A 15,989-nucleotide genomic window follows, 5' to 3' on the forward strand; every position below is an offset into this window, starting at 1 on the left:
GAATCAGAATCAGCCCTTGCAAAAACAGGGCTGGAAAAGAGCAAATTGAGCGAAATGAGGCATGGCTAAAATGCATGATCTGTTTGGTATTTTGAAAAAAAAACTTCACAGACATGTTTTATATAGGTATGGCCCTACAATATATTATTCAAATATAGCATGATAGGTCCACTTTAAGGTAAAGTGATACATTCCACTGTTACACCTTCAATTATGAAATCAATGAAAGAACATTGTGTTTCTCTCAAGGCTTTTACAGGTGGTCTGCGGAAGTATCTGCATTACTACAGGGCTTGTGTTCTCAGCACTCCCCCCACCCTTAGCCTGTTGACTATTAGCTTCCTGTTCCGCAAGGTGGGCCGCCAACTAAGGTGAGGTTAAACCTTTTTTTAAATTGCCTTTTGGGGGTTAATTACATACTTTTGAACCTCAACCTCATGTCCAAGAGGACCTTGATGCAAAATATCATTAATTCAAAAACCTTTGCTTTCTTTTAATCTCAGGTATCTGTCGGAGCTGTGCTGTGTGGACGGACCTTTAGGTACTGGCCAGGCTACCTTCCCCGTGGTGAGCACTCTTTTATCTGCTAACTGCAATATGTCATCCATCACGGCGGTGTTCAGCCTATCAGATGGAATGTCAGCTCAGTGCCATGTGTTTCTCCTCAGGGGGTTAAACTGATGTCCTACCTGTACAACGAGGCACAAAATAACTGCAGCAACGAGAACTACCCGGTGCTGCTGTCGCTGCTGAAGAGCAGCTGTGAGCCGTACACACGGTCAGTCGCTGCGTTGCACATTCAAACATGTTTATTTAAAGGGGCCCTATTATGCTTTTTGGTGTGCTATATAGGCTTTTGTGCATGTAAATGGTGTGTAAAGTTAACGCCAGATGGAGTTTCTCCACACACTCCCCCCTGCCTGAAATTGTTTGATTGGACGTTCTTTGTTTCTTCCGTAACATAGTGACATCACTATGTAACACTTGCACTTCTATTGGCTAGCGCTCCAACGTGATAGGCTAAGGGGTGGGACAGCTGTAGGCGGTTGACAAATCACAACAGAGCCGGCCAGCTAACCAATCAGAGCAGACTGGGCTCTGGTTTCAGATAGAGGGTGAAAGAGGTGCTGGCACCTTTAAACATTTAAAGCATGTAAACATGTCACAGTAGAGGCCAAAAATACAAATATAAATCTGACTGGAGCATAATATGTCCTCTTTAAAACGAAACAATTCAAACCAAGGACATGTCTGCTCTTCATTACATGCAGAATTTGCTCCATTGATGTTTTTTCTGTTGTTGTGAGGACTGAGTGTGACTGTGTTTACTGTTCCCTCAGGTTTGTGTCTGACTGGGTGTATAGCGGCGTGTTCCGTGATGTTTATGGAGAATTCATGATACAAGTCAATGAGGAATATCTGGGCTGCCGAGGTGAGCCGCCACGCATCCCATCTCCAGTTCTGAAAATGAAAAAGCCTTCAGTGCCCGACAGATTGTCTAGCAGAAAAAAATAGATTTCATTACAGCCTTTATTGCCCAGTTGGATTTCTCCTCGTGTCTATAAAGGATGTCATGAAGTTATTGGATGGTAATCAGTGGGAAACAAAATCAGCTACCACAGCTTTGGAAGGCAGAGCCATCTCTGCTCAGCGAGCCACAGGGACAAACAAATAATGTTCCTTTTATTCTCTTCAGTCGGTACACCATGCTGGCTGAAACATTTCCTCAATTCAATTAGTTTTTTCTTAAATTTCTTCTCTTGCAATTGCCACCGACAAATCTAACTGACTCCATTTCTGCTACTCTAATTATTGACACTTTAAGGAGAGCAGAAGATTATTTGAGACAGGAGATGATCCTTGCAGAGCGGATAAATACAAACCCATCTGTACTCGGCAGAAAGTGACTGGCTGACTAAAGATTCATATTTACTGTGCCATTCGAAGAGATTTGTATTTATTTCATCTCAAGTCAAAATTGTAATTTGATGATTGCCATCATGGTGGCAACTAACTCATCTGTTTTTTGATTAACAGATGAACCATTTGGTCTAAAAAACATAAGAAGAAATTAAAAAGTGACAATATCCTAAAATATGATATCCCAATATTACATGTAGTTATTTAACACCAAGAAAAGCATCAAATTGTCCTGACACTCGAACTCATTTCAAACTTTTTTGTTGGATATCAAAACATTCGCATAGCAACTATTTGACTAATCATTGCAGCTGTAGAGACATTAAAAACAGTGTGTTATGTTAAAGTTATATTGTTACAGAAAGGTATTAAACCATTCCTTGTTAAGTTTTTGTAATTGAACACAAGTTCTAAACATATTATAGAACTGAAACAATCAATCAACAAAAAAAATAATTTGCAACCTTTTTGATAATACATTTTAAAAAAGTTGTAATTTTTCACTAAAACTACCCAAACTTTGGTCTGGTTCCCCCTTTTCAAACATTTGTAGCTTTTTCTCTTTTGGTTTTGGAACAACTAGAATATAATGTTTTATACACAAAGTGATTGATTAAGAAAATAATGTGCAGAATAATCCTTTGACAGTAATTGGTGGTTGCAGCCCCTTATTAGCTAAGTACTTATAGGTGAACACTAATCCTGATCAAAGTTCCCCAAACGAGTTCCCACTGTATCCGTTCATTTCCACAGTGCTCCATAAATATGGCTTTATATGAATCATCATAGCCTGTCCAAATATTGGATGTCATGCTACACCCCATTCAAGGTCAGACCATCACCTCGGCTTTGTCTGGCTCTGAGGTTCATTTGCTCATCGGCTACACCTCATCAACTCTCGCAGTGAACCTCTGCACTTCTCGCCCCTACTCTTTGGAGGACACACAAATGTCATTGTTCTCCTCGAAGTACGTCGGCCAGGGAAGCAATCAGCAGCTAAGCTTTCTTGGCAAGCCGCGGGCTTTTTGTAAAGAGCTCGGGAAGCTCAGAGCATTCATGCTCTCTTATGCTTCTTGCTTAGGATCACTGGGCTAAGCGCTAACAATTTCCAAGTGTTAATTCAAGCAACCAGAGTTTTGCCATGGCCCGTAAGTCATACTAATACATTTTGGGTGCAGTGCAGGCTGAGTTATAACTCCACCACTATTTGTTTTGTGTAGTGTTGTCAGAGGCATAAAGGAGCAGCCAAACTACTTGGTCTAAATATTGGAGCGGCATGTAAAAGGTGTCTTTGAATGTATGCAGACAAACACTTCTGGGTCCAAGGCTACACTCTGATCTCCAACGATGTGGAGGATTGTGTGCCCGTCTTCCTGAGACACATCGGCAATGATGTGTACGTCTGCGGAAAGACAATTAACCTCCTCAAGATCTGCTGCCCACAGGTTGGTTCTGCAAATCAGACACATTCATACATACTGTATATACTGCATACGGGGATTTCATGCATCCAAATGCTGTGTTGAAATATTGATGCATGTAATCTTATTCAGTCTTAATTTATTCAGTACAAAGAGAATATTCTACTGTTACCCCACCATATTTCATCTGTTTTTCTGTCTGTAAGAAGCCATTCAGTGTACTGCATTGGCGAAAAGGTGCACAGATCGACTCTGCAATCCACAAAATCCACACTCCACAATTATCTACCTGCCACAACATGTTTCTACCCATTTGGAAAATCATACTGCTCAAAGCAGAAAGGACAAATAATCAATAGAGCAACATATGGGGACACAGGCTCTTTCAAAGCGTTATCACTACACGTGCCTCTGCATTGGGATAAATAGTGTTGTGGTACCGAGGCACAGGTGTTGTGGTAATTTATTGCAGACACTTGAACTCTACTCTCCGTCACTGCTTACATTGGCCAGGTTTACTCCTTTGCAAAACAAGAACATTGCCTTATACTCTCCTGTTATGGGAAAGTGCCACTGTGTTGTTTCTTGGATGAAATCCTATCAATTGATCAAGTAGTCAGAACATTAGCAGCTGCTTCTGAAAGGAATCATTAGATGCAGCCCTAGATGGATCAGGTGATATTAGGACTACAACTAGGAATTGAATATGCACATATTTGTTCTTGATTCATTTATTGGTCTATAAAGCATCAGATAATGTTGAAAAATGTCGATCACAATTTTCTAGACACAAGAGGACTTCTCCAAAGCGCTTTTTGTTTTGTCCAAACTTTAGTTTATTATAATGTAAAGCAAAAGAAAAGCAGCACATTCAGGAGCAGAATCGTTTACATTTTTGCTTTAAAAATGACTAAAATGTAATGGTTGCCGAATCATTTTTTAGTCAATGTTCTAATCAGCTAATTGTTTAAAATCTAAATGATACTCTTGCAAAATCTTACATAGCTCACAATTGCCTGTAAAGGAAAATCATTGGTTTTGTGCTCTAAATATAGTCAATGTATAATTACGAGAGTGCAAAGCGCCTGCAAAGAAAACCCCTGAGTCGCCTTTGTTTATGACTGGACCCCCCGCTTGTCCTAATGACAGGAAGCTTAGCAAGCCAGACAAATGGATCTTAAGTGAAGTGTAGAAGATTCTATGTAATCTAATTGTATTTCATTTCCTTACTTCTCGTATGGCTTGCCTGCTGATATAATGCTTTTTATGACACGACCTACCTGACCTTACCGCAGGGCCCATGCTCCTGACTAATTGGTATTCTGTAACTACAGTGTTTCTCCGTATGGTAATGACGTGAGCGCTGGGGGTCGGTTATTATATCCTGGACAAAGTGCAGGTTGGCTGTGAATACATGTGAAACTATGAATTGAAAAAAGTATGTTCAGGCAGATGCCTTGAACAAAGACAGTTTCTAGGGTACGCACGATCGCACATTCAGAAAATCATAACATTGCTGGTTAAAAAAAGGCAAGATTTCTCCCACACATTTTTTCTGTGCTACATTTGAGAATCAAATTTGGATTTTCTGACGGAAGAAACAGTTTTGAATGAAACAACCAATGGACAAATAGAATGTGGGTTGATCTGCAGTTATTATTAGAATTCATTTTCCAACAGACTTTGTAATGCAACATGCCTTGTAGTGAACATTGCTACAGTTTATGATTACTTTAAGTCTTTTTGTTACAAAAGGTGCTAGAGGTCTAAAGGCCCGGACACACCGGGCCGATTGCGGCCGTCGATAGATGTCTGGCCGTCGATGAGCGTCCTGTCACCCTACTCAGATTGGTGTGTCCCGCACCGTCGTGTCTTTTCGGCCGTGCCAACATCTTCCGCTCCCGATTCAACATTCAACATGAATGTTGAATCGGGAGTCTGTCGGCAAAAGGCTGTCGGCAAAAGAATTCACTCTGATTGGCTGTTCAGCTTAGCGAATCAGTGCATGAGAAGCGAAACGGAAGTGAAGAAGGCACACACAGATGGCTATTATTTTTCATTTCACAGAACCGCACTAAACATGTTTTCAATTATAAATCGTTATGTGAAACAGTCTGTGATGGACGAGAGTGAAAAAGGAACGCACGCTATTTGTTGTTTGTATATATCACGCAGTCTGTCTTCTGGTTGCCTCTTTTGAATTAAGAATACACACTTCCGCCGCTTGTTGGTAAGGAGAGTTATTGCCACTCCTGCATGCGCAGTGCGTATGTGCTACTTGGCCGTCGGCTGAAGTCTTTGCGGTGCGTTCCAGTGCGACTTTTTGGCCAAGACGCAGGAGACGTGCGGCGACACAACAATCGGGTCCGTCGGGACGTGTTCTTTGGTGTCAGTTTGGTGTGTCAGGACCTCAACAGTTAGTCTTATAATCAATTGGTTGATCAAAAGAAAATGAATCAACCATTTTTGTTATTTTAATTATTGTAATTGTTCAAGCAGAAATGCCAACTGTTTCTTTGTCTTGTATAATAGCGTAAACACTTTTCACCCCCTTCCTGATGTCTAATTGACCAATCAACTAATCAAAGAACAATTGGGCTCATAGTAGGCAAAGTCCAAAAAGGTCAAATATATCAAAACGCATGATTTCAAGTCACCAAATTAGGACACTTAAAACAATGAGTGTCTTTTTGAGTACATGCTTCCTGTTGTGTGTCCACAGCACTACATCTGCTGGTCGGAGCTTCCGGTGCCTCGCATCGCCGTCACCTTCTCCCTCCAGGAGGTGGAGGTGATCGAGAGGGACTGTGCTGTGTACCGAGGGCGCATGGAGAGGATCGCTAAGCACAGCGCCATCAGCAGGGAGGAGCAGGTACTGACACTCAGGCGTATTGTTCTCATGCATTTAACTGTGATTGATTTTTACACCATTTCTAAAGTCTGTTACTCAGTTATATCTGACAAGAGGTTTGGCAGATACAGTATAAGAATATATTACCATGAATTACCTTAATAAGACAATGTTTTGCTTCTGCTAGCTGTCTTTAATGGATTTCTAAATATCAAGGGAATCCTAAACTTCATGAAACCTGAAGTGAGAAAAATCATTTCACAGGAATTTCCCCCTAAGAAAGACAGAGGAGTTTCTTTCCCTTTTTCTTTTTCTTTTTTTTACATAAAATGATCAATGATTGTGACACTGCCCCTCAAGTACTGAGAATTGCAGTCATTATAATGATGCAGCTGAAGTCTGGGGCTCGCACGCTGCTTGATTTAGTGTAACAGCCTGCTGTGTGTGACCTATATCGTGTGTGTGTGGTGGCAGAGCTGACTGGCAGAGGCCCGAGGAGGAGAGGTGAGCTACAGGGCAGCCGGATAGATCTCTGGTAATGATGATTTCTTGTCTGTCTTTCGTAAGGCCCAGCGAGTGGAGCGGGCGCGCCAGGAGCTGATCAATCAGGTCAGAGAGTCGACAGTCAAAACCCTGGAGAGCATCCGCGGTTAGTGTTACTCACACACACACACACACACACACACACACACACACACACACACACACACACACACACACACACACACACACACACACACACACACACACACACACACACACACACACACACACACACACACACACACTGAAAGTATGGTTTTGTTTGATGTATATGCACACCGCTGTAAAAAGCACACTCAATTTCTTGCTCTTGGCTATGAGAGTCTCCTTCAGCTACAATCATTCCTCCTGCAGGGGAGCAGCAGAGATGCACACAGGCCAAAGCAGTGAGGGATGCTTTGAATAGCTTCCTGCTCTATAGGCTGTGGATTGTAATCATCGCTCGCACAGTTTCTCCACATGATTTATTACATCAAAGATGTGTGGCAGAGTCTGGGAGGGGTGTGAAAAGTCTGGCCTGGTGCTAGAAGGGTGTCTCAGTGTATTTGTTGGTGTTTGAGGCAGATGGTGACGGTTTTGTGTGTGTGACAGAGAAATACAGAATTGTTACGTGCTTTTCGATGCGGGGGGGTAAGCAGCACACTGTTATCTCTCTCGGCTCCTGTAGGGCGCCAGGTGTCACAACGTCTGGCCGAGGAAGCCAAGAAGAGAGAGCGTTTTGATGAGCTGAAGCAGCACCTGGAGCAGGAGCAAGAGGTGTGTGTGTGTGTGTGTGTGTGTGTGTGTGTGTGTGTGTGTGTGTGTGTGTGTGTGTGTGTGTGTGTGTGTGTGTGTGTGTGTGTGTGTGTGTGTGTGTGTGTGTGTGTGTGTGTGTGTGTGTGTGTGTGTGTGTGTGTGTGTGTGTGTGTGTGTGTGTGTGTGTGTGTGTGTGTGTGTGTGTGTGTGTGTGTGTGTGTGTGTGTGTGTGTGTGTGAAAAAAAAAGAGTAACAAATGGAAAAGGTGCATGTTTGCAAATGTGTAAGAAGTGAGAAAAGATGGTGGGTTAGAGCAGTGCTTCTCAACCTCAAGAATAATAATTGGGAAGGAAACAGTCTGTGTATACAGAGGTAGGTGCACTTTACTGGCAAGTGGTTTAACACTGTTTGGCGTCTAAACATTTGAATATATTTAATACTTTGCCCTCCCACAGCAACATTTTTATATTTTAATTAATATTAATTGTAAGAGCCATTACCCATTCTAAAAAAAAAGTATTTTAATGTTGTTTCTTTTTTTACCTCCAGTCCATAACCATATTTGTGCAACCCCCAGATATGATATTGCAACCCCCTTGGGGAGTTCGTCACCCAGGCCAACTTTGGCTCTATAAAAGTAAACGTAAACTGTAAGGTAAAGCTAAACAATAATCCTGAACTCACCGTAAAACAGTTGGTAGCTGAACATTCAGGAAATATTCCTCTGTAGGTTCATCACTAAAGCCGACCCCTTTCACATTGCATTAGATACATCTCAATTACAGCCGCTTTAAAATCATAACATCGTTCAGATCAGAAATGTATGTATGAGACACATTAATGTAAGCAGAAATTGGATCCAGACATTCCTCCCACAGCTTCCGATGCCCATTTTAGAAGCTGAAAGCAATCGTACATGTTTGTGTTTGTGTGTTTTTTGGCACCAGTGGCGAAATGTTGCTGTGAAGAGACAGCAGGGGGACGACTTCAGCTTTGCCAGAGAGCTGAGGGACAGAGAGCAGAGACTACAGGCCATGGAGGAGCAACTGGAGCAGAGAGCCAGGTCTGAGTGCTTTACAGCCCCTACTAGAGACTGCCATGTTTCTTTGATGATTTTTTAATCTCTGTAAAGTTCTTATTTGATCTAGACTATATTAACCGAGAATTTGCAAACATGATGGGACATTAATTCCATCTGCGCGTGGTATTTCAGCAGCTGGTGATGTGATGAATTTCCCATGCAGTTTGGATAACTACATGATGCCACAGCATGAGAAAATGTGATCAGAGCCTGTTATACGACCACAGCAAAAGTTGATTTCCTTAAAATAGTGAAAAGTTAGCTCAAAGATGTGTTTGAAATCAGAGTTTACCTGCGCCCGTCCCCTATAGCTCCTTAGCTAATCCATTCACGCTGGCTTCCTTCACCCTACTGCCTTACAGGAATATTTATTACATCGTTTTATGCCCTTATTATATGGGATGTGCTGTGAAAATATACCATATCCACTTAAGAAAAATGTACATTTCATATTTCACAGGCATTTACTGATTAAGTATTTATAGATCATTCAAGTGGCCTACAATTGGTTTAGCAAATTGCTCATAATTGAATTCAAAGCCATCACAGAGCCTGAAATGACATATTCACACTCAGGCTTATTGCAGACCAATACGCTTATCAGTGTCCCCCATGAGCGCATGCACACGAGAGCTTATCATTGTAGGGTAGAAAGAAACACTGATTGCTGGATGATTTGCACTCAAATTTAAATAGAAATGATTCGGTATTCAAATAAGACATATAATTTATCGTGTGATGGAATATCAGACCTGTGTCTAGGATGAGTAGCGAATATTAATATGTTGCTTCTTCATATCTATGTTCAGTACTAATAAGAAACTGCAGACAAGCGATGTGGTGACTGACCTTTGGAGAAAAATAACATCATGTCAAATTTGAGGTTGCATTTCGGATCCACAACAGCCATGTTTCAAATCATTAGAGCACAACAAAACAAGACATTTTAAAGAGGCCCTAGTATGCCTTTTGGGGTTTTCCCTTGCCTGTTGTGTGTTATATATTATAGAGGTTATATAGGTTTTCGTGCATGTAAATAGTTTGTAAAGGCTTAGATCCCAAAGTTCACAGCAGAGGTCTCCCACACACTTTAAATATGAACCTGAAAAGGAGCAGAATTGGACTCCTTTGAATGTGCCCTGAAAGTAGGGCATTATTTCCTATTTTCTGACACTTTTTAGACCTATCGATTCCTTCGTAAATCAAGAGAACAGATTACATAATAAAAATCTTGATAATATGCATCTCTATATGACCTGGACTCTTTCCTATACATTCATTTTACAGCAAGTTACTGCCCCCCCCCCCCATTAAACCCTCAGCTAATGTTTTTACTTGTTACTTGTGTGTTACCACTTGTGCATTGTAGGAAAGAGCTGATAGCTCAGTACAGCCGTATGTCAGAGGAGGCAGCTCGCAGAGAGAGGCGGGCCATGTGGCGGGTGCAGCGACTGAGACTCGATGAAGCCCGATCTCAGTTTGTCATGCGTGACAGGCAGCAGGTTCAGGTGGGTAGTGAATTAACATAGAAAACACAACAAAAGACAAAAGTGAAGATTGTTCAAAGAGACTTTTTAAGCTAAAGGAAGTAATTAAAAAAAGCTCTTGTGAATTATTTCCAGGCAATTCTCGAGAAATATCCTTTAGGCCAGGAGAGACCTCCCATGGAAGTGTTTCAAGCTGTTCCCTCAGTGCAACAGACTGCACCACAACCAGCACTGGTATAACAACACACAGTTTTTTCTTCAATATAATCCTTTTTTCTTTATTTAATTCTGCTTTTTGGAAGTTAATGCTCATTGGCATCTTCTACTAACAGGAATTTCCCACTCAGGACCCGCCTGAGCAGCAGCCAGCGGAGACTCAAGAATCTCATGCTGCCTCACCACCACCTCACCCATCCTCAACCAACCCCCGTACAGCAGACCCTGCCCTTATCTCTGAAAATATCGACATCAATGACTTCCTCCCCAAGTCATCGAATGCCTCCAGCAAGCAGGTGGACTCTGCCTTACAGGAGATTGGCTCTGAGCTACCTGAAGTGTTTCCTACAGCACAGCTAGTAGACTATGACTTCAGTGCCCCCTTTAGTCCACTGGAGGGTATCACTGGCCAAGCCTCAGTCCAGCCCCGGCCTCGCTGGGGACCTGCAGGCCAGCCTGACATGATCCAAAACCATCCCTCTTTTTCTCACATCCCAATAGGAGAGAACATTTCTCAAGTCCAGGATGGCGTCCCAAGAGCCAGCCCCTTTGGCCAAGCCTCCAAATCCAGCTTTCCTCTGGGCCAATACACCCCAGAAGAGCCCCAAAGATCTACTTCTACAGCAAGCATTTATGGACATCCCTCTCAAGCCTCAGTGCAGCTGGTGGATGGGAGTGGCTCTATGACTGACAACAAGCAGGAGGAAGTTGCGTCTATGTCAGAACAGAAGACTGAAACAAGGAGTTTAGAAAGTAAAGTAAAGGGAAATAAAGAAAACGCTAAATCTGTCAACGATTATGTGTTCGATGCTTTGCCGACCTACAAACCAGAGCTAAGTGGCAAAGCAGAGACAAGTCTTTCTGATTGTGGTAGGATTGTTCTACCTGATGGAAGCGCTCAAAATAAAGCTGATAATATTTCAATGCCAAACACTCAGGTCTCTGGAGAGCCAGTTTTCGACGCGGTTGCCCAGCAGCCTTCACTTAACACCCACGGCCATTCCTCTGATTCCCACATACAGATCGGACAGCTTGTATCAGAGGTAGCTGCTCCTCTTCCATCCCATAATGTCCACGGGCATGTATCAAATTCACACATGATGATTGGAGAACATGCTTCAGAAGTTGAAGCCCCTCTACCTTCCCACAGTGTCCACGGTCACTCTTCTGATGCACACATTAAAGTCGGGGAAAATGTTTCAGACTTTGTCGCTGCCTTTCCTTCTCCAAATGTCCACGGCCATGCGTCAGATGACCACTTTATAGTCGGCGAAAATGTCTCAGATTTTGTCGCACCACTTCCTGTTCACAGCATCCACGGTCACTCCTCGGATGCTAATATAAAAGTGGGTGAGTTTGTGTCGAACGTGACCGAAGCAACACCTCGTGCGAGTATACATGGGCATGCATCAGACGGTATACTTCGACCAGGCTGTGTGGTATCTGGAGATGAAGCCACCTCTCCTTCACTACCTGGAAGCACTTTTGGTCACTCCTCGGACTCAGGGTTGAGGGCTGGATGTGTAGTTTCAGGGGACGAAGCCAAGCGTTTCCCTATACCCGGCAGTGCCCACGGTCATGCTTCAGACTCACATATAGCCAGTGGATGTGTTGTGTCGAAAACTGAACCACTTCCATCACCGGTACCCGGCAGCGCCTACGGCCACTCCTCGGATTCGACGCTGGGGGGGGGTTGCGCGGTCTTAGGAAAAGAGCTGCAACCCTCTGTACTACCAGGCAGCACTTATGGCCACTCATCAGACTCTTCACTTGCGGCTGGGTGTGTGGTGAAGGGTGATGGCATCCTGAATCAGCAGAAGACAGAAGACAATGAAGACGGTAAAGGTAATGTATAATATTTAAGTGATATCGTTTTGCAGCTGTGAGGCACGCTTTAGTGCCACTTAGAAATCTTTGGATAGTATAGTAAGATGTTAAGATCGTTGATACAAATATATTCCAGATCAATAAACTCACTCTTGCATTCGGTTTTATTTGATCAACTCAAGACAACAGAAAAACATGCATTCAAATAGATGTTCACAACAAGTAGATAATGAAAACATTTTATTATTGAAATGAATGCCTGAAGGCTTCAATAAAACACCCTTCTTTCCATTTCTGCAATTGGCAGAAAGCTTAGTTTTCTATTTACACTGAACACTTATAACTGTTATGGTTGTGTTATACAATTGAATTTGCATCAACTGACTCTGCCTTTTCATTTAAAACTAAATTTTTCTAGATATTCTATGAAAGACAGCGATTGTGTTTGTTTCCCTTTTGTTTCTGATGCATTAGTGTTTGTTGTGTCTACCAACAGATTGTGTTTCTATGTTAAAGTCATTGTTGTACATCTCTCCTCAGGGTTCACAGAGTCCTGGGCAGCCGGCTTTGGTTTGTCTCCTGGAGAAAAGTCTGAGCAGGAATACCTCTTGGCTTTGTGTGCTCAGTACGAGGTGGAACAATATGAAGACTGCTACAACCTGATGGGTTAGTTAAAAACATTTCTCTGGTTACATTTTATCTGAGCACTATGATGTTCAAGACATTAGCATTTGTGTACATGCTAGAGGAAATTTGGGCAAAAGGGCTACAATTCCAGATACAATGTAGTGACAAATAATTATTATCTAAAAGGAAAACAAAGTGGATCAAAAACGAGACCTTGAGGAACTCCGCATCTTGACTTTGTAGGAGAGGATATGAATTGATGTGTATTAACAGAAAACGTTTTGATAAAAATACAATTTATAAGAAATGAGTGAGTTACAGTTTTAAGGACAATTAGTATTACAAATTAAACTAAACGTATCTAAAGGTGAATATTTGGTATTAATAATCTAAGTAGCAATGGCCTAAAGTCATTAATTAGATAAAATAGGAACTGTTTTCCAAGCATAAATCAAAACAAAACAACTAAAATGATTTGGTCGATAATATAATACAAATAATTGTACCTCTTCTGCTTTAAAATAATGACAGGGTGTCCGCGGGGTCTTAAAAAGTATTAAAAGTTGATAAATCAATTTAGCGAATATTAAGGCTATTCAAAAGTATTAAACGGCATTTTCCAAGGTATTACATTTTGTAGCTTGTTTTCAATAAGTCTATAAATGGTCCAAAGAGGTTGTATTCTACAGTCTGCCTGAATGTAATCATTGCGTAGGTGTGTAGTGTGATTCTGTATAGTTTATTAATGGCATCCCGTTGGGTTTGACGTCAAGTGAACAGGACATCGCACGCTCACTGCTTGGTAGCGTGCGACGGTCCGTCTACGCCGGTTGTTAAACAACATCGTTATGGGGAAATGCATGTTTTTGTCCAAATGGTTGGAAGATAAGGAGGAAGGACAATCAATACTGTATATAGTCAATGTGAGGTAAAGTGTGTCGCCAAGGTAACCGGTTAAAACTCAAAGTGGCAATGAGCTCTTCAAATGTATGGAAAGGGTCTTAAAAGGTATTACATTTGACTTCAGGATTCCTGAATGACTAAAACTGTGCGAAAGATTACATACTCTAAATCTGCTACCTTTTTTAAATGAGATGAGACTAAACTCTAAAATAAAGCCTAAGCCATTCATTTCCTAACAAAACGGTTGCAGCATACATTAACATTCTGGTTAAAAAATGGTACCCCCCTGATCTTCCGGTGATATTCTGTATTCTAAATGTAAGAATATGAGCATGTCTACATGGTTGGACAGTATGTGCGGCCAGTTAGCTACCTGATGTTTCTGAATAACTTAATGATAAATGAAACATCTTGTGAAATGGAGCAAAACATTATGTTAAATTGCTGAGATATAAAAATGATGCACCTTACAGCGTTGAGTTTACTTCATGTAAATCAACACAAATCTTTTGACATGTTCAGGACTGATGTTTTTCCAGAGGCTGTTAAATATTTACTCCATCAGCATGCACAGTGGTTGCATAAAAAGCAGTGATATTTCACAAGGGTATTAAGTCTGGTTTATGTTTGGTTGGGATGCATCATGGTTCGCTGAAGTGATATCCTGTCTTTTTCGCTTTGCGTGTCATGCTGCTATTATTCATGCCGGCTCCCAGGGTCTCCGTGAAATCAGTCAGCCAAACAAATCTTCCACACTACTGATCAAAGTCAGCAGCTGTAATTACTCAGGGGGTGTTACTATAAATATAGAAGTTAGCCAAAATGACATGAACATCTTGCAATATATTGTTATTTAATGAAAACACTGATCAGTAAATACTATGCATATTCAAAAAAACTAAAAACCTGGCATTTATAATAGAGGAACACATTTAAAGATCTTAGTTTTGGGAGTAGGACTAACCTTTATTTTCATTAAGGATACAATAAATATCAAAAGCCTCCACATGTTCAAATGTCTGGTTTTGTGCAAGTATCAGTCAAAACCTGAAGACATCCACTTTAAAGGTCCCATGTCATGCTTTTCTGGTTATTACCCGTCCCCTTGTGTGTTATGAAGGTTTTCAAACTCTCAAAGTACACCCTGTAGCGAGTAAAACTCTAACACAGAAAATACCTGTCTATGCTGCCCCAGAACGCCTCGTTAGAGATTTCTCTTTTTCCATTGTTTACTTCTTGGTTATAGTGACGTATTTCGGGTATAGTGACGTAGCGTTACGTCCGCGGAGCCGTTACCTTTGGACCAATCCGCGGACTTCCTCACACACACACACACACCGCGGAACTCAGCCTGGGCACACACACAAACTCCCAGCCAGGCTGCGGGTGTGTGTGTGTTTCGTGCTGGGTTTCGCTGTCTCGCAGACGGCCACTGGGCTCACAGGGAGTGGGGGGGGCAGGAGCTCCAACAAGCCGTTTAGGACAGAGTGAATACACATACTATACAGAGATGCCGTATGAGAAACCAATGTGAGTTTGGAAAATTGCACAATATGAATATATTTTAGTAGACCTCAACAATGGAATTATGATCAGTAGAAATGGCCATGACATGGGACCTTTAACATCATGAAAAGAACACGTGAATTTTAACATTTGAACAATGGAACGGACAGTTTTGGTCAGAAAAATTATTCTTAATCTTTTATTTTAAATAGTTGCAAATAAATGTAATTTCATTGATTAAATTGACTAATTGTATCTTCCCTAAGCTTAATCATTTAATGAATTGTTAAAGTATTTATTATCATATTACAGTATTAAGATAATATTTTTCCTTTGATTATACAAATAATTTCTCCTTTGCTCTTTTTACAATGCCACAGTTTTCTTCAGTTGTGAGATTGATATGAATTCATGGAACATGCCTTTGATCTCCCTCTCCTGCAGCTTCGTCCCCTGAGTGTCAGCTGTTGAAGCAGGTGACTCGCGGCCCCTGGGGTTTCCCTATGGACCCCACGCTCTGCAAAGCCACAGACACCACCGCCGTCCAGCTCAGCGAGTTGGTTTCACTGCCAGTTCTGATAAAACAGGCCGTCACCACGCCGCTCACCACACAGTAAGTGTCTGACTGAGAGAAAGCTGCAGGAGCAAAGTTTGGTCGGGATTTTATTGTTGTTTATAAATGTTAGTTTTGAGTGTTTGAGAAAAACGTGATTATTTCAACTTGAAGTGGAATACTTTGTTTAAGAGAAATGCAAGTGTGTGCTTTCACTGATCTCTTGTCATTTTTCTGCTACTTCAATCCACTTAAACTGTAGTTGAGTGCACATTCTGCTGGAGGAATAATTTATATTCTTATTACTTTTCATCTTTGT

General features: G+C 41.5%; 1 protein-coding gene across 1 annotated transcript in view; it reads left to right on the plus strand.

Moving 5' to 3' along the window:
- tubgcp6 (tubulin gamma complex component 6) overlaps positions 1 to 15,989 on the plus strand; it is a 31,326-nt gene that overhangs the window by 3,917 nt on the left and 11,420 nt on the right. Inside the window, exons 6-19 of the mRNA XM_079683535.1 lie at positions 179 to 371; positions 504 to 567; positions 669 to 778; positions 1,341 to 1,432; positions 3,226 to 3,365; positions 6,064 to 6,213; positions 6,760 to 6,841; positions 7,403 to 7,491; positions 8,418 to 8,533; positions 9,921 to 10,059; positions 10,174 to 10,272; positions 10,371 to 12,099; positions 12,622 to 12,747; positions 15,562 to 15,730. Coding sequence (XP_079539661.1) covers positions 179 to 371; positions 504 to 567; positions 669 to 778; positions 1,341 to 1,432; positions 3,226 to 3,365; positions 6,064 to 6,213; positions 6,760 to 6,841; positions 7,403 to 7,491; positions 8,418 to 8,533; positions 9,921 to 10,059; positions 10,174 to 10,272; positions 10,371 to 12,099; positions 12,622 to 12,747; positions 15,562 to 15,730 — 3,298 coding nt within the window. The remainder of the gene's footprint in view (positions 1 to 178; positions 372 to 503; positions 568 to 668; positions 779 to 1,340; positions 1,433 to 3,225; positions 3,366 to 6,063; positions 6,214 to 6,759; positions 6,842 to 7,402; positions 7,492 to 8,417; positions 8,534 to 9,920; positions 10,060 to 10,173; positions 10,273 to 10,370; positions 12,100 to 12,621; positions 12,748 to 15,561; positions 15,731 to 15,989) is intronic.

This window comes from Notothenia rossii (assembly GCF_949606895.1).
Source record: "Notothenia rossii genome assembly, chromosome: 5".
Lineage (NCBI taxonomy): Eukaryota > Metazoa > Chordata > Actinopteri > Perciformes > Nototheniidae > Notothenia > Notothenia rossii.